The sequence below is a fragment of the Mustela putorius genome, unplaced genomic scaffold, assembly GCF_011764305.1.
Source record: "Mustela putorius furo isolate JIRA1106 unplaced genomic scaffold, ASM1176430v1.1 tig00000095_pilon_pilon_pilon, whole genome shotgun sequence".
In the NCBI taxonomy this organism is placed as follows: domain Eukaryota; kingdom Metazoa; phylum Chordata; class Mammalia; order Carnivora; family Mustelidae; genus Mustela; species Mustela putorius.
This window is the reverse complement of record NW_025421280.1, coordinates 36,914,147-36,939,125: the sequence shown is the minus strand read 5'-3', so window position 1 is coordinate 36,939,125 and position 24,979 is coordinate 36,914,147. Positions and strand designations below refer to the sequence as shown.

General features: G+C 55.9%; 2 protein-coding genes across 7 annotated transcripts; one reads left to right on the top strand and one right to left on the bottom strand.

Moving 5' to 3' along the window:
* Positions 1–19: 19 nt before the first annotated feature.
* LOC101688921 (adenylate kinase isoenzyme 1) lies at positions 20–14,301 on the top strand. Of its 3 annotated transcripts, none has more exons than XM_045085650.1 (6): positions 20–275; positions 1,475–1,674; positions 2,283–2,396; positions 11,479–11,626; positions 12,382–12,526; positions 14,078–14,301. In XM_045085650.1, the coding sequence occupies exons 1-5, from the start codon at positions 182–184 to the stop codon at positions 12,435–12,437; spliced, it is 612 nt and encodes a 203-aa protein (XP_044941585.1). In that variant the 5' UTR covers positions 20–181; the 3' UTR covers positions 12,438–12,526; positions 14,078–14,301. The 3 variants fall into 3 exon arrangements, with proteins under 3 accessions (XP_044941585.1, XP_044941577.1, XP_044941589.1); XM_045085642.1 differs by having other exon boundaries at positions 22–275; positions 11,479–11,673; XM_045085654.1 differs by having other exon boundaries at positions 24–175; positions 11,479–11,673.
* LOC101685478 (KH-type splicing regulatory protein) lies at positions 13,571–24,964 on the bottom strand. 4 transcript variants are annotated; one of them, XM_045085567.1, is made up of 20 exons: positions 24,583–24,964; positions 22,911–23,007; positions 22,241–22,279; positions 21,854–21,893; positions 20,928–20,977; positions 20,618–20,689; positions 19,837–19,894; positions 19,344–19,518; positions 19,075–19,173; positions 18,639–18,737; positions 18,411–18,513; positions 17,607–17,707; positions 17,322–17,466; positions 17,082–17,242; positions 16,888–16,997; positions 16,192–16,280; positions 15,892–16,089; positions 15,709–15,786; positions 15,461–15,621; positions 13,571–14,379 (listed from the first exon to the last, which is right to left on the bottom strand). In XM_045085567.1, the coding sequence occupies exons 1-20, from the start codon at positions 24,838–24,840 to the stop codon at positions 14,371–14,373; spliced, it is 2,142 nt and encodes a 713-aa protein (XP_044941502.1). In that variant the 5' UTR covers positions 24,841–24,964; the 3' UTR covers positions 13,571–14,370. The 4 variants fall into 4 exon arrangements, with proteins under 4 accessions (XP_044941502.1, XP_044941505.1, XP_044941507.1 ...); XM_045085570.1 differs by having other exon boundaries at positions 13,571–15,621; positions 24,583–24,683; positions 24,825–24,961; XM_045085572.1 differs by having other exon boundaries at positions 13,571–15,621; positions 24,583–24,679; positions 24,825–24,895.
* Between the last annotated feature and the right edge of the window lie 15 nt (positions 24,965–24,979).

The window sequence follows — 24,979 nt, the reverse complement described above, 5'->3', positions numbered from 1 at the left end:
AGTCCGAGGAGGGCGCGTCACCATAGCGACCGAGGCCTCTTGTGCAGCTCGCGGCTGCCGCGCCACCTGAGCCTCTTTGGGTTCATTTCCTCCTTCTGCCCCGGGGAGACTTCACCACCTCGCCAATGATCGGGCCCTTGTGACGTTGAGCCGAGCTAGCAGGAGTCAGGGCTGGGTGGGCATGGGGCGCGACCCCCGACGAGCGGCTGGTGGGATGGGTCTGTGGACGTCCAAGCTGCCCCAGAAGGGCAGGGCCCTGAGACCCCAGGAGAAGGGTAACGTCGCGGGGGTGGCTGGCTCACCGGGGGCAGGAAGGAGGCTGTGAGGGGCATGAGGGAGGTGCAGGTGCCGCACACCCCAAGTCCAGTGTGCACACATCCCCCTCCCCCCCCACCCATCACAGGAACACAACTGCACATGCGCAAGGATCAGCCGTGCTTCGATCCACTCTGGGCACAACGCGGTCAATGTGTCCGACGAGCGCCCCGGCCTCCTGGAGATGACAGTGTAGTGAGGGAGACAGTCTCAGAAATCGGCATCTACGGGCAGGAGGGAACAGGGCTGTCACAGGGAAAGAGGAACCGGCTCCGAGGGCTGGAGGAAGAGGGGAGGTTTAAGCTGGGCCCTGTGGGGTTGCCTAGGGATTCACTAAACAGAGGGGGAGGGAAGCAAGGCACCCAACATTGCATTATAAAGGGCTGCACGCCATGGTCATGCCTGGTAGCTGCCACGTTCATGTACTCATCACCCACGCCAGCACATCAGAAACTGTGCCCCGTAGTAGAGGCACGAGGGCCAGCAAGACAGAAATCCTCCTTGCCCTCCTGGAGTACAGAGGCGGGCAGGGAAGACAGACAAGAACAAGTGAACAGGCAGAATCATTGCTGTTCATGGCTGCTGCTGTGGAAGACGTGGGGCTCTGGGTTGGAATGATGGGGCGGGAGGCTCTTAGAGAAAGCAGGATGGCTGGGCTGTGACCTGAAAGCCGTGGAGGGGGGAATTACCAGGCAGGGGGAGCAGCAAGAGAGGGTTGAGTTTGACAAGTTCAAGGGACAGAAGGGGCCACTGGGGCTGGACCAAAGCGGAGGAAGAGGAGGGTGGTGTGGGACGGTCTGGAGGATGGGCGAGCCTGCGCCCGCTCTGAGCCTGTTTCTTTAACTGGGAAGTGGGCTGGTAGAGTCATTGAGATTCTTCAAGGAGATCCTGTGTGCAGAGGGCCTGGCCTGCTCGGGTTCGTATCTGCTTCACAGTGACCCACAGCAGCACTGACGGCATGCCTTGTCTAGATATACCATTGGGGGCTATGGACCCCCAGATGCCATCCTGGGGCAAAAGCGGATATGTCAGGAGACCCAAGTCCAGTGTCACTCACCCAGGGACACACATTTGGTGGTGGACCCAGTCACATCGGTGCATGCTGGCCCCTGCAGGCGCCAAACCCTCTCTCCACCTCTTCCCCGCTCCCCCCACCCAGACATCCTCAGGTCCCCCCTGATCATCTTCATGATGGGCGGCCCGGCTTGTGGCAAAGGGACACAGTGCAAGAACATGGCAACCAAATATGGCCTCTGCCATGTGGGGCTGGGCCAGCTGCTGCGGCAGGAGGCCCAACGCAGTACCCGGCGGGGCCGGAAGATCCATGACATCATGCTGCAGGGGCTCCTGGTGCCTACGGTGAGAGCTCACAGGCTCCGGGGGGCAGAGGGAAGAAGAAGGGGCACATAAGAAGGAGTTTCCCTGGAAGCCCTGTAGAAGCAGATAGGCCCAGAAGGCCATGGCTCCTGGCCTGGCCACTGCCTTGGTGCCCTGGGTCTCCATGTCCTCAGCTGTAAAAAGGGGGGGCCAGCTGGACCCACAGCAGGAGTCTGTAGCCAGAGTTGGCTGACGTCATTCCTATCAAGCTCGTAGCAAAGTGCCCAAGACTTCACAAGCACTGGGGAAAGTTTGCTAGTACTCATTCCTCTCGTGACCTTGGGCATCTGTATCACCAGCCCCTTCTGTACCTGTTTCCTCACCTGTAAAATGAAGGTCACCCCCGTCCCTACCTGTAAGATGGCAGCAATAAGTAAACGAAGCCTCACAAAGTTGGGCACACGGTAGCTGTTGGCCCAGTAGATGGGCTTCGTGCGTCAGAGTGGCCCCAGGGCACCAGGGAGGACCCGGAACCCTGGCCCCGGACAGGGCAGGTACCTGAAGTCCAGACCAGGGACGAGAACTTGACAATGTGGCTGTGTAGGTGAGGGAAACTGGGGCACTGAATCCGCCACCTCTTTCCTTCCCAGGGCATCATCCTAGACATGATCAGCAACGCCATGTTATCTCACCCGGAGAGCCGGGGCTTCCTCATCAATGGCTTCCCGCGGGAGCTGAGGCAGGCCAAGGAGTTCGAGCGCATTGTGAGTGACCCCGGGCTGTGTGAGTGTGTGGTGAGGTGTGAAACTACGCCTCCCTCCCCACCTGGGACGGAGTCCAGGCGGGGTGGGCCTCGGGAACGGAGGAGATGGCGAGGGGGTAAGGGCGTTTTATATGGTCAAGGGACAGCTGGGAGATTGCTGGAAGCTTCTAGAACCTGGGTGGATAGCTGGTGAGCTGGCCAGGACAAAGTCATATTAATACCTTTTTTTTTTTTTAAGATTTTATTTATTTATTTGACAGACAGAGATCACAAGTAGGCAGAGAGGCAGGCAGAGGGAGAGGGAGAAGCAAGCTCCCCACCGAGCAGAGAGCCCGATGAGGGTCTCGATCCCAGGACCCTGGGATCATGATCTGAGCCGAAGGCAGAGGCTTTAACCCTCTGAGGGACCCAGGCGCCCCAAAGTTAATATCTTTCTGTACATAAATGATGGGCAAATGAGTGGCATGTGGGTTTAGCCTCATGTCTGGGCCATGAGGATGAAGCATGGTTGAATAATTCATCTATATATGTAACCACCTGTCTCCAGGTAGCGTGAGAACAGGCTGTGTCCTTAGGTGTTCACGAGACAGACTCAGTCCCTGCTCTTAGGATGCCAACAGATGGGCAGTGACCAATGCGTGACTGGCTGAACAAAACAGAGACATTTCTGGCAGCGGTAAACACAGTGAAAAGCGAGAGACAGAATAACATCCTAGAGGGCCACAGGGGGCTGTTTGGGTTGGCTTCCTTGAAGCGAGGACATGGGACAGCTGAGCTGTGCCAGCAGGAGGCAGCGGGCGCTGGCAAGCCGGGCTACCTCTCTCCAGGCTCCCCCTGCACGCCCGCGGTCTGACTTCAGGATAAGGCCCCTCCACACACCTCAGCAGCCACACATGCCAACAGGAGTGTCTGGAAACGGCTGAGCGGGGATGAGAGAAACTGTGGCAGGTTGTCAGCCTCCAGGCTTTTCTGGAACTTGCTGGATTGGGTCGAAATGCTTTCAAAGACGTCTCCTGGGGCTGGAAGAGGTGGGGCCCTGCCCTTTGGCCGCACCTGCTTGGGAGCAATTCGAAATGACTTGCAGGGCAAATATTGGGCTCCCTCTCCCGGTCTGGGCACTCTGAGGGCAAAGGCCAGGCTTGTGAGTCTCTCTGTCCCCATCAGCCCTGGGCCAGCACCCGGCCCCTGGTAGGCCCCGGCCCTCCAGGCCAGCTCAGCGAATGCCACAAGGCCTGGGGACAGAAGCTGCGCACTCCTGACCCTCGGGCCCCACGTGGCCCCCTGATGGGTTCGGTTTGCACTCTACAGGTTTTCAAGACTTTTTCCCTGAAGTAGTGGCCAACCTTCGAGACTTAGGAGATGCTGCCTCAGAACTCCTGCTTCCCTTGAAAATCTCCCCGCTTGGCAGGCATAGGCCCTGCGCGTCCCCATGGCAACAGCAGTGTGAACGCATCCTGAGCTTTGTCCTGGGCCCCGCACTATTCTTGACACTACGCGGAGGAGCTCTGATCTTTTGGAACATTCCAGAAAAACGTCTCTTGCACCATTAGCGTCCTGCTTTTTTACAGAGGGATCGGGCGACTCGTGCAGGGTCGTGCAATTCAGGTGGTGGGCGCCGGCCTTCCTCGGGCCCTGGCAGCTGGTTCTGAGGCCTAGATTTTTCACCACATCAGCGCGGGACCCTTCTGTGCCTCGTGTTGGGCTCCCCCTTCCTCCGGTGGAGGGTTGCCTCTCTGTCATGGAGGCCGAGCGCCACCTGCCACGTAGGATTGTGCTTGTGCTGTGCTTCTGTGCTAAGAGGAACAGAACATGTACTTTTCCTCTTGTGCCCATGTGGCTGCCAGATGTGAAAAAAAAAAGGCAATATATTGGGGTCTGTGTTAGGAGAGTGCATTTTCTTTGTGGGGAATTTTCTAGATCTCTGAGAGCTGCCCTGCCCCTTCAGCCTTTGTGGACCCTGTGGGCCCCTGCCTTAGGTCTGAGCCAGGTGTCCCCGGAGGCACCCAGCTCGGCCCTTCATGCCCCCACCCCGCTGGGCTGCAGCTCTGTCTTAGGGCGGTCTCTGATGCTGATGTGGGTTTGGAGCCAGTGAGACTGGCCCTCAGGTCCCACTCGGTCACTTGCTCCACCTCCGACTCAGCCTCCCAAGCCTCAGGGTCCTCATTGGTGAATGTGGACAGACGTGCTACCGGCGTCTCCCCACATCGGGGACACGGGGAAGGCTGATTCCTGAGACAGTTTCTGGTCTGTTTCCAAGATTGCTTCGGTCCCCTGTGCACCTGTCTGAGAGCACCGCTAAAGGGGACCGAGGTCCCAGGGTGGGTGGCCTATGTCGAATAAGCACGTGGGGACTCCCCACCGGGAAGCACTCGGCTCAAGCTGGGGCGAGGGAGACCAGATGACCCCCTGCAGCTCCAAGGAGTATCGTCAAGGTTGGATGTGGTTGGAGCATCCGTGGCCAGTCACCCTGAAACGCCCAGACACGGGAGGTCTGTTTCTCTGGGTGCGTGTTTCTCCCCAAAGTGCCACCTGCAGGAAGACTCCCCTGTTCAGAGGATTTTTAAGTAATTGTGTATTTGTTAAAACTTTTTGTTAATCAGAACCTTGCGGGAAATGGCCCTGCGCCCTTCACCTCCGTTCCCTACAGGGGGTGACGTCCTATTCCGTGGCCGTCCGGCACGGTCACCAGGCTGTCAGGGTCACTGTGTAATTGATGTTAGTTCTCCCGGAGCAAGTGAAGCTCTCTTTTTCCATTTCCCGAAGTGTCTCTCATTGCTCCCCTCCCCGCCTGGCAAAATGTAGAAAAAAGGAATTGGGTGAAGTCCGTGTCTTAAGGAACAGCGCTGACCGTGACGTAGAGACTTGTCTGTGGACGTTGACCCCACGAGGCCTCGTGCTCAGAAGCACCCAAGAGAAATGAAGGCGCCCGCGTCCTGTTCACCATCCTCGCCAGGAAGAGGAGGGGCTTATGCACGCGTGTGCGCAAGGCTTCCAATTTTGGGTGTCTCTCTGGTGCCAGGTTTCAATCACGCACACAATGGGAACGATCTAAAGGATCACCCTGTCCCCAATCAAACCATCATCCAGGGTTGGCCACGCTGGCTTTATCTGCGCGAAAACGCCCTGTCATCGGCGCGGTGGCGGGGGGGGGGGGGCTCAGTGGGTTCAGCGTCTGCCTTCGGCTCAGATCATGATCCCAGAGTCCTGGGATCGAGCCCCACATCGGGCTCTCTGCTCAGCAAGGAGCCTGCTTCCTCCTCTCTCTCTCTCTGCCTGCCTCTGCCTACTTGTGATCTCTGTCTGTCAAATAAATAAATAAAATCTTAAAAAGAGAAAAAAAAAACCCTGCACACAAAAGAAGTCTTGTTGCGGTTGCCGACTGTGCGTTTAAAGCAGCTTCCAGGTCCCGTTCTGGGGTCTCCCTCCCCGCGACACTCCCGACATGGTTAACAATCTTGCCTCGAGACCGTCCGGTGTCCAGGCCACCTCTCGGTTTTCCCAGTGCCTGAAGAACGTCTCTTTGGCTTCCCTCCGGTTAGATTTGCAAAGAAAACGAGGGTCACGCCTCACTCGTTGTCTCCTAACCCAAGCCAGGTGGTCAGCCCCGCTCGCATCCCTTTGACTCACTGGAGGGCCTGGGTCGCGCTCGGGCTTGCCCAGGGGCTTCCTGCCTCGCGGAGTTCCCGAGTCGTCTCTCCATGCTTCGCAGGCGCTGCACTCGCGACGACGTTCACTGCCGCCGCTCGGATGCAGGTTCAGTACGTTGTGCGTGTGTGTGTGTGTGTGTGCGTGTGTGTTAACCCTTGAATATTTCAGTATACATTTTCCAAACACTTCCCCTTATCCTGCGCGGGTTAGTATCTGTCCTGTCCTCAAATGATCTTCAGATTTGCGTGAACATCTTCAAAATCTTTGTCTTCTGACGTCTGGCTCTAACGAGGACTGAGATAAGGCCAACCCCGCCGCAGGTCACTAGGGCCTGGCGCTCCCTGTCACCCGCGGGCGCTCCTCCCAACCCCGCTGCTACTGCTTTCCTGGCCCTCGTGTTTACCGAAGAAGCCGCGTCTCCGGGTCTCTCTATCTCGCACAGCCTGGTTGTCGCTGATTGCGAAGGGTTGTGGACCACGTTCCTCTCTCTGCTAGATTTCCTATAACTCGATAGGATGTTTGATAAATCAATGTTCCCGCATTGATGAACGGGCATTCTTCCCTAAAGAAGAAATCTCTGTCCTCATCGAGGGCTGTTGGATTCTCCGGAAACACGGTTGTTGTTGTTTTTTTTTTTTTTTAAGATTTCATTTATTTATTTGACAGGCAGAGATCACAAGTAGGCAGAGAGACAGGCAGAGAGAGAGGAGGAAGCAGGCTCCCTGCTGAGCAGAGAGCCCGATGCGGGGCTCCATCCCAGGACCCTGGGATCATGACCTGAGCCGAAGGCAGACGCTTTAACCCAATGAGCCACCCAGGCGCCCCTGGAAACACGGTTTCTACCAGACAGGTGGGAGAGAAGCTTAATCCCTTCCTCCACGAAGGCCGCTTTTCAGAGGAAGGCGTTGGTGTTCTGGTTCCTTCTAACGGCGACCACGACGTTGGTCATTTTTGCCTTCGTTTGTTTTGTTCTCTTTCATCACTAGGAACTCACGGGTCTTTTGTCGCTGCCCTCGAGCGGGCTGTCACATCGGTGGCCGGGGGCACCCTTTCCCGCTGACACACGTGGCCTCTAACACAGCCACCTTCCCCTCCCATCCCCACCCCTGCCCTCTCGATTTCTGGCCGACTTCCCGCCCCCACCTTTCTCACTTCCTGCTGAATCCCAGAACTGGCTGGGCCTCAAAGGAGCCCTCTTTCACAGTGGCCCCCAGTTGCCACTGAGTTGTCATCGTTTCCAGGCCTTTCCAGGGGACAGAGTTGGAAAGCACAAACTTGTGGAAAAAGTAAAAAAAAAAAAAAAAGTAGAAAAAAAATAACAAGTTCATACTGATGTTTCTAGTTCACACCATGACCGAGCCTCCTTCTTTTTCCCTAAAACCACGAACGCGGTCATTTGCATGATTCCATCATTTGTAGGAGCGTTTCCAAGGAATATACCCATATTAACGACTAAGAACAAAACGAGGGAAGTTTAAGATTTCCCGGCAGCTCCGATTTTCCTTATACAATTCCTCCCTGTGGACGTACACTAAAAACACCGAGCGGCCCCAAATAATCATTTTCTCTGCATAGTTATGATGACGATAACACCCAGTTGGGTACATTTGTTTCGGTTTGGTTTGGGATATTTAGGGATTGCTTTGTTAAATTTAACTTTTAAATTTGCATATTACTTAATGATTCCAAAGTCAGCGCCACAGAAAAAGGTGTGCGGGAGAAAGCTTGTTTCCAGCCATTCCTGTCTGTCCCCAACCCCCCAGAGGCAATCATTTTCATTAGTTTTGGGTTTGTCCTTCTGGTGTTTCATTGTGCAAATATAAAGGAAGTGTGTGTGTGTGTGTGTGTGTGTGTGTGTGTGTGTGAGAGAGAGAGAGAGAGATCCTCCTCACACAAAATCTAGCATTCTGTATATACTTGTCTTCATTTTTTTTTTCTTTTTAACTTTACAGTATATCCTGCAGGGGCGCCTGGGTGGCTCAGTGGGTTAAGCCTCTGCCTTTGGCTCAGGTCATGATCTCAGGGTCGTGGGATCGAGCCCCGCATTGGGCTCTCTGCTCAGCAGGGAGCCTGCTTCCCCCACACCTGCCTGCTGCTCTCCTAATTGTGATCTCTCTCTCTCTCCGTCAAATAAATAAATAAAATTTAAAAAAAATTAACAGTGTATCCTACAGCTCTCCTGTTGGCATCAAAGACTTCCCGGTTCCCTTTCTGGTCCATGGTGTGACACTGCCATTGTCTAACTAGCTGTTCCCCCAGAGACATAAACTGTCAAACAACATATTATTGGTAGACCATAAGCTGTTGGCAGTCTTGTGTCACTACAAGTAATGCCACACAAAGTGACCTGTGCGTGGCATGTTGTATTTTTTAATATCTTTATGATAGGTCCTTTGGAGTGGGTGTGTCAGATGAAAGAGAAACATGTGGGTCATCCTGCTAGCTCCCACCATGGTCTTTGTTTTGCATTGCCACCAACACACCCACACCAGCAGAGGATGCTGCCACACTTCTGAATGTTTGTCACTCTGCTTGGGTGTGAAATGGTGTTTTGGGGTTGTTTGAAATGGGCCTTTCTTTTACTATGGGTGAGGTCGAACATCTTCCCCAAAGCTTAAGGGCCATTTTTATTTCTTCTGTGCGCTTTTTATATTTAGATTTATTTTTTTTTCCTTAAAGATTGTTGGTCTCTTCTTGATTTCTAGGAACTCTTTACATATTAGGGCTATTAGCACTTTGCGGTATGGTTTGCAAATCTTTCCCCCACCGCTTTGTCAGTTATCTATTGAGTTTGCTTTATGGTGTCTTTTTATCATGCAAAAGCTTTAGTTTTTAATCAAATTTATCATATTTTGTTATTTCTTCTAAATTTTAAGATCACCCCTCCCCAAATGCTAGGCTTATAAGGGACTCTACTCATGGTTTATTTAGTACTTGTTTGACCTTTCTTACATGGATATCTCTGATCCATTTGGGACGTATCCTAGTTTTTGGAATGAGCTAAGAGTTCAATTTAACCTTTTTCCAATCAGGATCCAGTTGTTCCAGAATCATCCAGTTGAAAGGTTGTCCTTTCCCCCATTTATTTGGGATACCACCCACACCATGTAACAACTTTCCATATTCACTTGGGTCAATTTCTGGATGTTACTCTGTTCCGGGGTCTGTCTGTCCCCCTGTGCCCTGCTGTTTTAGTTATGGCAAATTTATTAGGTTTTAATATCTGTTAGGGTTCAATATTGCCTCTCCCACCCCTACCAGCCACTGGTTTTCTTTGCCTAGGTTCTCCTGGGCATCCCCGCTTGTTTTTGTATACAAATGTTAGAGTCGACCAATTCAACTAAAAAATATGTTATCATGTTGAAATTACAAGCTGATTTAGGAACTCTTATCTTTATGATGTGGTCTTCCTCTCCAGGCACATTTATATCTTTCTTTTGTTCAAGTCTCCTTTGGGTTATTCAGGGGTCACCTTATCCAAGTTTTCCTTAAAGATCGTCCTTAAGACTTGGCCTATTTTTGGAAAAGTTTTGCCTGAGCTTGTTACTTTTCATTTTGTTGCTGTTCTCAACAGGGCCTTCTTTTCTAACTGGTGGTTTCTGTATACATGTAGGCTGCTCACCTCTGTCAGTTAATGCAATATCCTTTTATTTTTAGCAAATATTTTATCAAATTCTCTGAAGTCCATACAGGTTTATCTATTGATTTTCTTGTGTTTTCCAGAAATGGAATCACATTACCTGCAAACACACATAGTTCTACCTCCCTTCTTTCAAACCCAGGTTTCTCAAAGTGATTTCTTTTATCTCATTGCTTTAGCTGATCTTCTCATACCCTACTAAGTCATAGGAGCAGGAGTGGGCAATTTTGTCTTGTTTCCAACTTCAGCGGGAAAGCAAATTTCCATTAAGATTCTGGTGAAGATATTTATCAATTCCTAACCTCTTTTTAAAAAAAATGTTTAAAGATTTATTCATTTATTTATTTGACAGAGAATACAAGTAGGCAGAAAGGCAGGCAGAGAGAGAGGACGAAGCAGGCTCCCTGCTGAGCAGAGAGCCTGAAGCAGGGCTCGATCCCAGGACCCAGGGATCATGACCTGAGCCGAAGGCAGAGGCTTAACCACTGCGCCACCCAGGTGTCCCAATTCCTAACCTCTTTGAAAATCAGGAATGCATGCTCGATTTTGTTAAGTGCCCTTTCTGTGTTTATGAGGATGATCATATGCCTTTTCCCTCAGAGGTTAATACAACAAATTGTATCGAACCATCCTTGCTTTCCTGGAATGAATCCCACTTGGCTATAATTTTTTTTTTTTTTTTTTAAATGCATCACTGAAGTCTATCTTAGAAGGAAGTTCTGGAGGAACTCGTAGGAGGTAGAGCTCACAGTGGACAGCCATGGAGATCTAGAAAGGTCTCCCTGAGAATAGTCCGGGAGGGCAGAGCAGTGGGATGGGTAGTTGTGAGTTGGGGACTTTTGTATCTTACCCAGTGGAAATATCCGGACTGCTTAAATCCATCTTAGAAGGAATTTTTCAATCCACATACCCATCAGCCTAGAACTAAGTTAGGGTACATCCATACAGTAGAGTACCGTAACAACCGGGGCTTCCTCCTAGCCGATATGGAACCATCTCCAGTTATGCTGAGTGAAGTCGAAGACAAATCAGTATCTTCACCACTTGTATTAAAAAGGAGAAAAAAGACATCGGAACCCATTTGCCTTTATAGTATATGCCTAAATTAGGGGCGCCGGGGTGGCTCAGTCGATTAAGTTGGCTGCCTTCAACTCAGGTCGTGATCTCAGGGTTCTGGGCTTGAGCCCCACGTTGGGCTCCCTGCTCAGTGGAGTTGGCTTCTCCCTCTCCCTCTGCCTGCCACTCTGCCTACTTGTGCTCTCTGTCAAATAAATAAAGCCAGTCTTAAACATAAAATAAAATAAATAAAACAAAACAAAATAAAATAGGAGGTAACTCCAGGAAGGAGTTGCTTCCAGGGAGGGTGAAACGGGTGGCTGGGGATGGTGAGGGTGTCTTCACTCTTCCCTGTGTTATTTCTGAGCTCTGCCAAGGTCCTCTTATCTCAAAAAAATAAACATGTATGGGGCACCTGGGTGGCTCAGTGGGTTAAGCCTCTGCCTTAGGCTCAGGTCACAATCTCAGGGTCCTGGGATGGAGCCCCGCATCAGGCTCTCTGCTCGGTGGGGAGCCTGCTTCTCCCTCTCTGCCTGCCTCTCCGCCTACTTGTGATCTCTGTCTGTCAAATAAGTAAAATCTTTAAAAACAAAAAACATGTAAACAGCAACTCGGAGGTAAAAGATCAGATGAACCCGTGGGGGGCTGCACAATTCTGGACTCCTGATTTCAGGGTCGGGGTTCCGGGAGCCACTGCATCTCGCCTCTTTCTCACCCAGTCCCCTTTGTGGGTGCCTAGGTGGGCCGGGCCCCAGACGTCGTCATCGTGTTGGACTGCTCCATGGAAACAATGGTCCGGAGAGCGCTGCGCCGGGGCCGCCTAGAGCACCGGGCGGATGACTGTGAGCCGGCCATCCGCCAGCGCCTGGAGACGTACTACACGCTGTGTGAGCCGGTCTTGACCTTCTATCAGCAGAAGAACCTGCTCTGTAATGTAGGTCCTCCCCGCTGCCACTCACTTCCCCACGAGCCAACTCCGCAGGGGACCAAGACAGGGGGTCATGCCATGGGCCACAGCCTGGACCTCTCTGGGCCGGTTTCCCCACTGCGTACACTGGCAAGTTCGGGAAATTCCACTTCTTCCATCGGGCAGTTGGGGCACAGGCCGTATGGGCACAGCCAGGACATTTAAGGTCGGAACAGAATGACGGTCTCCAAAACTGCAACATTAACTACATTTTAGAATGTATCCGCACAACGTAAGCTTAGGACAACCGGTTAACCACAGCCAAGTCCAACTGTATACCTCGCCCAGGGGGGAAGCGGGGCTCTCTTAATTCTTCTAGTGACCCATCTTTCAAGACATTAAACTTTGCCGATGTCCCCATCTCCCGCTGAAGGCAGGAGTGCTAAAGGAGGGCGTCCTGTGGAACCGGCTTTGGCCAATGAAGTTGGGGTGGGAGGGTGAGGGCCCGGCCGGGCAGCAACTTCCCTCCGGCCTCCCACCCTGCTCCGAGGACCAGTCCCTCCGGCCGGCTGTCAGTGACATGTCACACCGCACTGCGGCCTTCCTGACCCGTTCACCTGTTCCCTTACTCGCGTGGCCCAGGAACCGCAGCTCCCGGTTTTTTGCTGGCACTTTAAATAAAGAGACCTGCTGACCTGCTTCCCCAGAACTGACCCTTTGCCCCACCCCCTCTAGATCTTGGCAGAAGCAGCTCCAGAGAACATTTTTGCCAAGTGCTGCTCGGTCGTTGAAAGCCTGCAGTGACGGAGGGGCTGGGGGCTCTGCCTTCTTCCCCATCCCAGAACCCACACAGGGCTCCGAAGGGTGCAGCGCCACTAAGGTACAGTATTTGGCGACGGCAGGCCGGGCTGTACCGTGAACTCGCTTCCCACAGGACCCCTGACCGACAGCCCGTTCCTGGGCCGTGGCACCCACAGGGGTGAGCTACAAGTGGTCGTGGGCTCCTGCCTGGCGCTGCCCTTCAAGTCTGTGGGCCCAGGATTCTGAAGGCGAAAACTGATCTGTGTTAGTGTTCAACGACGAGCCCAAAAGGCACATTCCAACTATATACTGGGCCTCAAGATGACTGGCCCTGAGCCGGAGAGCTCAGAAGGCCCCTCAGTTCACTCTCCCATCTTCTGTCCTCACCCTTTGGAGGCCACAGGCTCCCACCAAGCATTGGAACTGGTGCTAAGAGGCCTGGTTTCCACCTTGGGGCCCGGCGACAGACTAGGCCCCAGCCAGGTGCGGATCAAGGCCAGCATGGCTCCCAGGAGGCGTGCACAGCCCCAGGGGGGCTGCGGGGACAGGCTGCATCCATGGAAACACCTGTCCCCAGAGATTCTCCTGGGTGTCTTGCTCCCCATGCTCCCAGAGGGGAGAATGGAATGAGAGAAGGCTCCACTGGGGCTCAACCTGCTAGTCCCCTCTCGGCCAGGCAACACCAGAAGAGCAGTCTTTGGGGGGTGCCCAGACCCCACTCTTATTGGCCAACCCGTTCCTCTTCAACTTGTTTCCTCTACAAACACAACTGCGGCCAGCACGCAGTTTTTAGACAAAAAGCACTTTATTTAACAAAAAAAAAAAAGGGGGGGGGGTCGGGGAGTTAGGAAAGCACGATGCGCCTGCAGAAAGAAAACTATTTTTTCTTATAATTCTTTTTCTTTAAAAAAAAAAAAAAAAGAAAAAAAAGGAAAGAAAAAACACAACACAAAGCTTGTAATTTCCAATCACCATTATCAGGCTTTTACAACATCTATAAAGAACAAACAAACATCTGCTTCAAAACTCTACAGGGGGCAGGGGAGAGAGGAGGGAAGGGGGGGGGGGAGAGAGAGAGAGAGAGAGAGAGAGAGAGAGAGAGACGGCACCCAGCAGACACGGGGAGGTTTTGTTATCATTTATTTGTGAAGTTAAAAACGAGCGATAAAAAGTAAAAACTGCCATACAATTTTTTGTTTTGTTCTCAATTTGTTTTCAGTTTCAATGTCCTCCTGAACAGTTGAAACCCAAGACCAGTCCCGGGATGGGGGGCGGGAGGGGCTGCAGGGGAGCCGAGCGAGGCAGGGGGAGGAGGAGAGAGGAGCAGAGGCCGAGGAGGGGCTCGACTGGGGGAGGGGAGGGGCCTGTGACAGCAACACCTGGTCCAAGGAATGTTCCAACTCTAACTAAAAAAAAGAAATAGCAAGAGTGACTTTTTTTCCTTTTTAAAAGTTTATTTTAAAAACATGAAGAGGGCCAAGGGCAGAAGGAAGAAAATGAATTGCCTTCCCCTGAAAGAGGCAGTTTCAGGAAGGGATAGAGATTTATATATATATATATATAATTTTATAGGTTTTGTTTGCTTTTTGTGTTTTTTATATTTAAAATTTTTTTTTTTTTTTTTTGGCAGAGATTTAATTCTATCTTCTATGGCTGGCTCAACATGAAGGATCCCAATTTTGAAAGAAAAAAAGCATGAGACACACAGAATAAGCGAGAGAGTGAGAGCCCAGCATCGCCCAAGGCCATGACCAACAAGCCACTCACAAGGGCTCCCCCCACACCCCTCACGGCAGCCATCGCTCTCTCGCCAAACAAACGAGGAAAAAAAAAAAAAACAAGAAAGCCCCCAAACAGAACAAAATGGAAAAAAAAAAAAAAATTAAAGATTTTCACAGATGAAGAAGTTCACATTCATTCGAGTCACTGAGCCTGCGGAGAGGGAAGAGATAGGAATCGGTCACTCCGGGGAGGGCCGGGGGGCGGGGGACGAGGGGGCGGTGGCCAGGAGGGGCCAGGAAGCCCCGCTCCTCAGCCTGTGGTGAGCTCAGGCTGGAACCATGTGTTTGCAACTGTCTAGTCAAGTGCTCCGGGGACTCGGCTGAAGTCAGACCGGCTCCTTGATGGAGGAGGAGGAGAGAGAGTGACAGGAGGACCAGGAGGCGAGAAGCGGGGCCGCAGAGGCGGAGAGCAGGGGGAGGGAGAGAAGCGCGCTCAGGGTCTGGGAGGGAGGAGGGGTGCCCTCTGTCTTCAGGAAGGCAGGTGCTCTGGCGCATCACAACATGACAATCTCAGAGATCACGGTGTCCCCACAACACCCCTGTGAGGTAGGTTGGAAGGTGGCGACGATCGTCATGCCCACTTCACAGACAAAACCGGGACACAGAGGCAGGCGCGAGAGCAGAGGAGGCGGAGCCCAGGCGGGGCGGGAGGGGCCCTGGGGCCGGTCCCCTCGGCAAGCTCCCCGAGTCCCACCAGAGCCAGGGCTGACCCACGCTGGGGCCGCCTGCAACACAGTCACTTGGACACAAGGGGAAGATCGTGGGGTTAAAAATAAAAGAATGCAAAGAACAAAACCCAAAAAAGTAATGCAGAGAGGGGAAAACACATCCGTTTTCTTCCCGAGTGGCCAGATTTTGAGTGAGCGAGTTAGCAGCCAGGATGGCGACCAACGTCTGTGCTGCTGGCCTGCCCCCCACCCCCAGGACTACCCACCAGTTCAACAGTTCGACCTTGTATCTGTCTCGCGCTTCCCCCAGCATCGCAACAGCGTGACACAGGAACAAGCGGGCCGGCGCAGGGAGGCCTCTTCGTTTAACCTCTGGACCCAGCGCACACGTCCCCCGCTCGCGGGGACTCCCGGAGACCTCTGGCCACACGGCCCCCGCTGCAGGCATCAAGGACACACCCCGCAGGGGAAGGGATTTCCGGCGCTACCCACTAAGGCAGGATGGACGGTGGCCGGGGGTTGGAAGGAGAAAGGAGGAGGAGGAGGGTGGCAATTCCCACTTGCCTGCTGCTGTCCCTGCTGTGTGGGCGGAGGCTGGGGGCCGCCGGGACCTGGGGTCTGTCCGTAGTAAGCGGCCTGCTGTCTGTAATATTCGGCCCAGGCGGCACTGTAGTCTGGCTGGGAGCCCGGGGGCGCTCCCGGACCCCCTCCGGTGGCCACTTGAGCTGCGGGCAAGCGGAGTCCCGGTGAGGAGTGCGGCCGGGGGCTGGAGGGCCGGGCCCTGCCCCTGCCCTGCCGCCCCAGCAGCTCACCCTGCTTCTTGTAGTACTCCTCCCAGGCCTTCGTGTAGTCCTGCTGCGGCGGCGCTCCGGGCTGCTGCGGCTGCTGGCCTGCAGGAGAACGCCTCGAGAACTCAGAGCGTGGCACGGGGACGCGGCGGCCCCCCGCCAGCCTCGGGCTTGCTCGAGCCCCCCCGCGCGGGCCCGCGCACTCACCGATCTTTTTGTAATACTCTTCCCAGGCCTTAGTGTAGTCTGACTGGCCGGCGGGTGGGGGCTGAGGGGGCTCGCCCTGGGCAGGAGGGGCCGCGGGGGCCGGTGCAGGGCCGGGCACAGGGCCTGGGGGCTGCTGGTAGTAGTGTGAGTAGTAGGCGGCCCAGGCGGCGTTGGGGTCTGCGGCGGCTGCAGCTTTATCTGTAGGAGGGCAGCGGGCTGAAGCGCAGGACCGGAAGCGAGCCCCGCCCTCCGCGCCTCACCCCGGCCAGGTCCTGCCCCTCCCCGGGCAGCCGCACTTACTCGGGTCATGAGGAGCAGGTGGTTGCCACTGGGGGTAGGTATTGCCCCAGCCCTGGGGTGGGTACTGGTGAGGAGGGGGACCCCCCGCGCTGTAGGACAAGAAAGACAGGACAAGTGAGCTGGGGCCACTCCTCCGCGGGGGCAAGGGTGCCTGGCAGGAAGGAGACCCAGGCTGAGCCCACTGTGTACACTCAGTCACGGGCCCCTCGCCCAAGGAAACGGGAGATGAACAATGCCAAGAACACAAACGCTGTTGCCGTGAAGATGTCCAAGTCCCCCAAATTCAACATACACGGGTCTGCCTGTTAGGCGGCAGACGAGGCTCAACATCTGCGACATCTTTCAAAAATGGCATCTATGCGGGCTCCTGGGTGGCTCAGTCATTAAGCATCTGCCTTCAGCTCTGGTCAGGATCCCAGGGTCCTGGGGTCGAGCCCCGCATCGGGCTCCCAGAATTCTCCCTCTCCCACTCCCCATGCTTGAGTTCCCTCTCTCGCTATCAAATAACATATAAAATCTTAAAAAACAATAATGACAAAAATGGCATCTATAAATGCGGGACGCTATGCCGGATCACATCTTGGACAGGTGACATCAAAACTTCTTTTCGGTGGCGAATGAAAATGGGGTCCGCTGCGCTTCCTGCCAGCACAGCACCCCCGTGTCCCAAATCCCAGGAAGCTGAGAATTACTCACTGTGGGGGAGCCCCAGGTGGCCCCTGATTGAAAGGCCCAGGGTTGAAGGGCCCCATGGGGCCTGCAGGGCCTGGTCCCCCTGGGCCTGGTCCAACTGGGCAGAGGGGACCCTGGAGGAAGGAGAAGCGAAGTCAGCTGGGCGGGAAGGGGACTGGAGATGGGTCCGGGCCCCAAGAGCCCCTCCCTGAGCCCACCTCAATCTTCTCCTCAATGAGCTGCTTGGCGTGGTCAATCTGCTGGGGTGAGCCCCGGATGATGAACAACTTGAAGTTGGGGTCCCCGTTGGGCGGCAGCTGCCGGGAGATCTCCACGAAGGCGCCCGTCTGCTGGTTTATGGCTTTCACGTTCTCCCCGCCTGTGGGGGGCCACAGGCAGTGAAGAGAAGGCAGAGCAGGGAAGGGGGCGCAGAGACCGAGCGCCGACGGCCGACTCACCTCTGCCGATGACCAGCCCACACTTGTGAGTGGGGATGGAGAAGGTCATCTCTCCGCCAGGAGGGCCCCAGTTGCCTTGGCCCCTTCCTCGTCCCCGGCCCCCTGGGGGCATGCCGGGACCCCCTGGTGGGCCGGGGGGACCACTCTGCAAGACAGGAGACAGGCAATGAGCGCAGAAACTTAGCCCGGCGCCTGGACTTCCCCTGCAGGGCCGCGCACGTTACCTCCGACCTCACCGGCCGTCGGCAGCACAGCCCATCGGCATCACAGCCTGACGCCACCTACCCTGAGGCTCTGGAGGAGATCGTTGATGATCCGCGCCGCGTGCTCGCACCGGTCTGGGGGCCCCATTATGTGAGCGATCTTCTCAGGACCTGTCCCGTCGTCTGAAGCCAGCATCCAGAGAACAGGGAGACGGATTTTACAGAAAAGCACAACACCAAACCCCCATAACACCGCCTCTGCGAGGCAGACACCGTGCCAAGCCAGGTGTCAGAAATATCTCAGGCTCCAAGTGCCGCTCATCTCACGCCATGGACTGAGGCGCGGGGGGAGAAATGCAGTGGGGCCGGGTTTCCAGAGAAGAAAACCGACCAACTAGGGCAGGGCGGCAGCTGAGGCTTCTTCCGGCACACGGCACCCCCAGAACAGATGCGTTTTATGAAACTGAGAACGGTAATAGACCTCAGAAAAGCAACAGAGAAGTCCTTCCTCCCCATGGGCCTGCCACTTGGGAGACTCTCGCGGAGGCTTGGCAGTAGCCCAGAGTTGGGACAGAGTGATCTGATCCAACCCCGACTGCCCTGTCGGGACGGGCCACTCGGTGGGGAAGAGGAAATGGGGAGATGTGATGAAGGGAGAACATTCCATGTGGACTTAGAAAGCCTGCCCCTCGCGATCTCTCCCACAAAGGAGGGACACAGAGCACGTGCTGCTGGCTGGGAGCGACGAGGCACTGCAGAGGCTCGGCGGGCTCCCTGGTGCCAGGCCCTCTGCAGCGGAGCCTCAGAGCGATCCCGAGGACTGAACCAGAAGACACGGCCACCCCCCACTCTCCACTCGGCTTATCTTTGCAGCCAGGCCCCTGACCTTGCTTGAACTGTATCCGCACGCCAGCGTCGTTCTGGATCTTCTTGATCATTTCTCCACTCCGGCCGATGACCACCCCGACCGAGTGCCTGGGGACCGGCACCTGAGGAGAGAGGGCGCAGAAGGGCCAGCTAAGTCTCGTCCCTGCAGCTCTGGTGCCCTCTGCCCACCAGAACCGAGTCACACCCACCCCGTGGCCCTCCGCCACTCCGGGAGGCCTGCACTCACATCAATGCCCCCGCCAATCCGGGATCCGTACTCGTTCCGGTCCCCAAAGCCGCCCTGGTCGCGCTCCCGGAGGATGTCCATCACCATCTCACAGGCTTGCTGCAAACACACAGGGCAGGGTGTGCACAGGGCAAGCCTCCCATGATCCAAGGGCTCAGGGACCAAAGCTGAGCCCACCGCAGAGCCCTGCTAAGCTCCTGACCTGCCATCCTGAGAGGGAGGGATGGCCAGCCACCCCCGTTCTCCAGGTAAGAAACTGAACGATCCACGTTTAGGCCTCCTGCTCACGTCCAACCCTGTCCAACTCAGTATGAGAGTGAGAGCCCAGGGCTGACTTCAAGAGGACGCACTTGAAAATCTCTCCCCCTTCACTCAAATCTCCAGCCCTACCTGTCACTCCCTTCTGCAACAGCCCGTCCCCTCCCGGGGTTCTCACCTGCACTTTGTAAGGGTCCCCGATGATGCGGAGAGGCTTGTCCACATTCGTGTTCTGGGAGCCGTCTTGAATTAAAATCATCTTCACTCCCGCTCGCTCCTTTACAACCAATGCGGACAGTCAGTGCCAAGCCTTCAAATGACTTTGTGGGGCTAGTGCGCGCAGGGGGCAGGCGTGACCACACAGGGTAAGAGGCTCTGGCAAAGCAGTCGGTGGGGCGTGCACACACAGGCGCAGGAGGAGCTTCTGTCCTCCACCCCACCCCTCACCTGCAGCTGCTTAATTGTCTCCCCGCCTTTGCCAATGACCAGGCCGGCCTTGCCCGCGGGGATCATGATCTCCTGCACGGTGCCGTTCTGGCCCCCATTGGCATTGTCGTGGAACTGTCCTGGGGGCCCCCCACGACCCCGAGACACAATGTCATCCAGCATCATCTTTGCTTTCCTGAGAAGGGAAGAGCGGGGTTCAGACACCGAAAGAGCACCGGCCTGACAGTCCCGTCCGGCTCAAAGGGGAGGAGGGGACCCCACACGTGGGTCTGACAGATGACGAGGAAGAGGGTCTGTCCCCGGGGCTGGAGCCATTCAGGTGGTTCTCTCAGCTCTTCAAAGTCGGGGGGCAATCAAACCATCAGTACAGGCCCTTGGCAAGGGCAAGGGTTGAGGGGCTGGGCGGAGTCACCCCCAACTTTCCAGAGGATGGAGAGAGCTTCTGCTTGCTCCCCTCGTCACAGGGGATGACGGGCCCTGTCAAGGGACTTACTGGACAGATTCTGGGGCTCCTGTCAAGGACACGCTGCGCTCAGGTAGGCCGCCGCTGTCTGCAGAGGAGAGAGAGGGTCAGTGCCGCCCGGGGCCACGGAGACTAGAGAAAGGCTTTCCTCCGAGACGGGGAAACTTGCGCAGCAAACAACGGCTGCTTCTGCCCGCGGCAGCCTGACCACGTGATGCCGCGTCACACTCCCGCGAGCTGCTCCATGCAAGACCACAGCTGGGAAGCCTGACGTCCAGTCACGGTGCCGGACCACTTAGGGGAAAAGGATGAGGCAGAGGGCGATGCTAACCCTGGGCCACTCCTGCCACCGTGTCTACAAACCCCGCTGCGGTGGAGCCGGTCCTCTGGAACCCCTGCCAGCCGGGCCGCCAGACTGGGATCCAAACCCAGGCCGGCCTCAGAGCCATTCCTTCCAGTGCATCTCCCAGCCTCATACATGCCCACTGGTTTCCTGCCGGGTGTTCACTTCAGATGGTGACTTAACTAACATTTTAGAGCAAGATCTAGAACAAAACTTCCTCTATTCAATCTCCCATCTCCCACCTCAGCCTTCCCCAACTACAAAGCGAAAGGGAGAAAAGTTGCAGCTATGCTACAGGGCGCGGTGCTGCACTGGCCAAGACCTTGCCCTGCGCCGGGCATAGAGAAAGTGCCCAGTAAATACAAACCTCTCGCCTCTGTCCAGTCGGACGATTATGAACGTACTAGGAGACCAGCCCAGCCCCACACCCAGCCCCGCACCCGTTCTGACCACATCAGGCTCCCGTACCTGGAGAGATCTGGACTTTGCAGCCTGAGTCCTGCTGGATTTTGTTGATCTGTTCGCCTCCTCTGCCGATGACTAGGTGGGGAAAAGGGGAAATGCAGAGGTGGACGAGGGCACCCCCGCACTCAAAACACTGTGTGGCAGGGCTTCCTGGCCCTCCTGAGAGCCCCACCTGCCCCCCACCCAGAGAGAACAGGTGAGAGCCGAGGACAGTAGACCTCTTCACACCAGATGCTCCTGAGCCAGCAGGGGCTCCCAGGACACATCCCTGAGAGGCAGAGAAAACGGGCACCCCGCAGCGACCCACACTCACTCAGTCCCACCATGCCGTCTGGGACCCTGTACTCTTCTGTCATTGAAGTCCTGCAAGAACAGACAATAAAAGTCAGTCTCGAGTGAGAAGCAGTAGACAGATGAGGGTCTCCAGGAGAAAAGGCCCCTCAAAGCCTAAGCCCCTGACCTGTGGGGCCCTTGGCCTACTGGCCTCTGCCCATGCTTCCCACCACATCTGGACCAAGACCCCACAGGCCTAAGCAGAGTGTGACAAGAGCTCCCTCTCCCCACAGCAAGCCCCTCAACTCTCGAGGCCTCAGATTCCCCATTCAGGCCACAAGAGGCTTGGTCGGGGTCAACGTGGCCCCTGAACCATTTCTGCTCCCACCAACTCGGAGCAAGAGCAAACGCTTGGACGCGGCTACGGAATTCCTATAATCATTTCAGATCTCTTGACTTTAAAAAAAAAAAAAAAGTTTGTATCTTTTCCACCTCAGCTCCCTAACAAGCCAATTTCACTGCAATTCATAGAAGCAAAAAAAAGAAACAATGTGGTCCTTTACAAAGACTTCTACATCAGGTCCACTGAGTCATGGGGGGTGGGTGGCAAAAAGGTAGGAAAGAACCCCGAGCCCCACCGGTTCTTGGGATCAAGCATTTGCGAAGGCAGACAAGAAACCCAGGGCCGGCCCCCAGCCCTTCTAGAAAGATGGCTGTCGACTGCGAAGTTCCCACCACAGCGCAGGCAGCAACAGGGTGCAGACCGCCCCTTCCTGGGCCCTGCACACAGGCAAGCACAGGAGCAAAGGCAGCTCTTCTGCCTCCTGGGCTTCTCTGTGACCAAGCGAGTAGCGGGGACAAGGTCTGAAACGGTGCAGCCCCCAGACAGCTCTCCCCCAACTTAGCAAGAAAAGCCAGAGACAGCTGACAGACAAGAGAGCAAGTGTTCTCCAAATCACAACTTACCTGGGGGGAGGATGGATGGGTCCAAGTTGAGAACTGATGGCTGCAGAGAGAAAATTCAAAGCAAAGATTGGCTTGGCTCCTCTCTGGGACCCTGAACACCCCTGGCCCCCACATAGTCCCGTATGCACAAGGAGTGGCTGGCACTTAGTACGGTGCTTCTGGACCTCCCTGAGCGCCTGAGTGTGACAAACCCACCGCCCATCTGACCGGCTCTGCCTCCATCTCCAGGGGGCTCTGGGATCCCTAAAGTTCATGGACTCCAGATGCTAAGCACCTAGAGCCTCTATTAAGAACGGTGCCACCTGCTCAGAGCTTCTAGCTCCCAAATTCTAAAAACCTCTTAAGACCCTGAAGCTGCCCTCTGCCTGCATCATCCAATGGACTTACAGTCTCCCTGGGAAGCCAGTTTCTTGCTCTCCGGTTGGTCTGTGAAAGAGAGAGAATGTCAGATGCTGCACCCACCCACCCACAGCTGCCTCTAATCTAATGCTGGTGCCACGCGGCCTGGCAAACAGCCCCCCTCCCCCACCCCCAATATCAGAGCCAAGACAGGAGAGTAGCACGGACCAACTTCGGAGAGGGGGGCAGACATCCATCAGTCCCACCACCAGCACCGAACAGTAAAAAAGTCCTTTATGACAGGAGCAATGATGGCAGCATTCGAGTCTGGGGTCAGGGTCAGGGAGGGCCCAGGTGTAAGGCCCGTTGCGGCTGATCCCCACAATGATGGTACTGGCCACCGTGGGCAGCGCCGCACGCCCTGGGCCAGCCAAACTGCACTTACATGGGGCCTTGACCCAACTGCGAGCATTTCCCAGGCCGACCAGAAGGGGAGGACCGATCTTGAGAACTTACAACTTGGACCTAGTCACAATCAATCTGCTCCTCTCAGCCACCTGATACCCCAGGATGGCAGCCCAAACAAAGAGAAGGAACAAAGCTGGGACTGCTGGGCTTTGAAAAAACCAAATGGCAGTGAGCTTCCCCCTGACGCTGGACCATGTTCAAACAAAGACCTTCACTCTACCCCCAGGCCTTCTTCCCAGCAAGCAGTTACCTCCATCTTCTAACTGCCTCTTTTGGCCCCCAAACCCAAAATCAGGAGTGCTGTTGTTCACTGTGGTAGCAGCGTCGCCTCCAATTTTGGCTGCGATCTAGAAACAAAATCGTAAGCACAGAAGGTTACCACCACAACCAATCCTCCCTGGTGTTCAGATCAACTTCTCAGAACCTACTCGAGGGCCTCGGCATTCAAGAGTCATCCAGGAATTTCAAATCCCATTCTAGATGGGATCTGCGCTTCCGTTGGTTTGCAGATGGACCCCAATCCACACTGATCCGCTCTCAGGAGGGTCCCTGGGTTGCCTCCACGAAGGAGGCAGAAACAGTGACTGTAGCCCGGCTCTTCTGGGATGGTGAAGAGCACAACTTTCCTTTCTTGAAAGCTTGACATTTGTTGGACAAATTTTGGGAAAATTTTTTGCTTAAAGGCATCCAAAACCTTCACTCCACCAAAACAAAAGACCCTTTCTGAGAACACAGGTTACATATCAGACACGTGAGGGGCAACTTCAGATAACCCCAATCCCACAAACTTAAAACCAGAGTCCATTTGTGGGTCTATTACAAGTTTTTCCAAAGGCACACAAACCGTGAACTAAGGATCCATCTTTCCACCTCCCTCAACTTTCCCTGTTTTAACGCCTGGAGCCAGAGCCCCTGAGATAAGACTTACTCCCACCCCAGCCAACAGCATCCACTCGCCTCGTTACAACTGCTTCTCTGTCAAGGCAGTTTGGTGAGCACCTGGATGAAGGGCAGTTGAGAACCCTACCCTGCTCCATAGGTGAGGAAGCCACAGACCACACTGGGCGGGAACCGGGTGTTCACCTAACGGGACCTTCCACTCTGCCCTGGAGGCACTGGAACAACCCCAGAAAAGCACTCAATAGCAAAGGCACTCAGCCGGCCCCCAGCCCATCAGCTTCCTGAGAGGGCAGCAAACTTCTCCCATTCTACAGGCCCCCTGCTCTCCGGGACGTGGGGAGGCTGCAAAGGGAGCCGAGGAGGTCAGTCCCACCGGCAGGTGACACCTCCGTGTTACCATCATGCCTCAGAACACGTTGGTGGGACCCTCCCCGCTTTCCCAAAGACACGGACCAGGCTTTCCAGCCACCGGAAGCATCAAAAAGAGCCAGCCCCTGTGCCCACCCTCCTCATTTCCCCTAAGTGCTCGGCCACTCTGGCAGCAAGGGTCCCCCGGTGCAGGCTCCAGAGGAAGGGCTGTTTTCCTCCCACAATTCCTCCGTCCCGAGAAGCGGGCAAACAGGGTCGGGGGCAAACAGCTCTCTGCCCTGATGGCGAGGTGAGGGCAAAGCAAGACCCTCCCCCCCCACCCCGGGGAAGAGGGACACTTTGCTTCCTAGAGAGCGGAGCACGCCCTCGGGTGTCCTAAAGGGGGGGGGTTCCCCAAAGTCAGTCCCAGCCCTCCGGGGCCACTAAACATCCAGGGGCCGTTCATGGCGACCCCCCGGACACCCCTTTCCCCTGCAGGGGTTCACCCGCGGGGGGCCCACTGGAGACATCCTGGGCGGCCCAGGCCCCCGCCTACAGCCCCACGTGACCCCACGGCGGCCTCAGGCCCCCCCCCCGCGACCCCGCGCGCGCGCGCGCGTGACCCCGCCCCCTCCCCCGCCCGCGCGCGCCCCTCAGGCCCGCGGCCTCCTCACCTGGCGGGCCCGCTGCACGGCGTCGGCGAAAGCGTCCTTGCGGATCCCCGGGCCTCCCCCTCCGGGCGGCTGGGAGGGACCCCCGGCCGACCCCCCGCCCGGGCCGCCGCCGCCGGGGCCGCCGCCGCCCCGGTCCCCCGCGCCCGGCGGGCCCGGCGGAGGGCCTCCCCCGGCGCCCCCGGCTCCCCCGGCTCCCCCGCCGCCGCCAGCGGGCGGCGGCGGCCCGGGCGGGGGTCCTCCCGTGCTGTAGTCCGACATGGCGCGGCGGGGCCGGGCCTGGCGCGGAGGCTGAAGCTGAGGAGGAGGCGGCGGCGGCGGCGGCTCAACGCGGGAACAAGGCCTCGCTCCACACGGCCGCGGAGCACTCTGGGAACCCAGCGGCTGGGAAGACGACGAG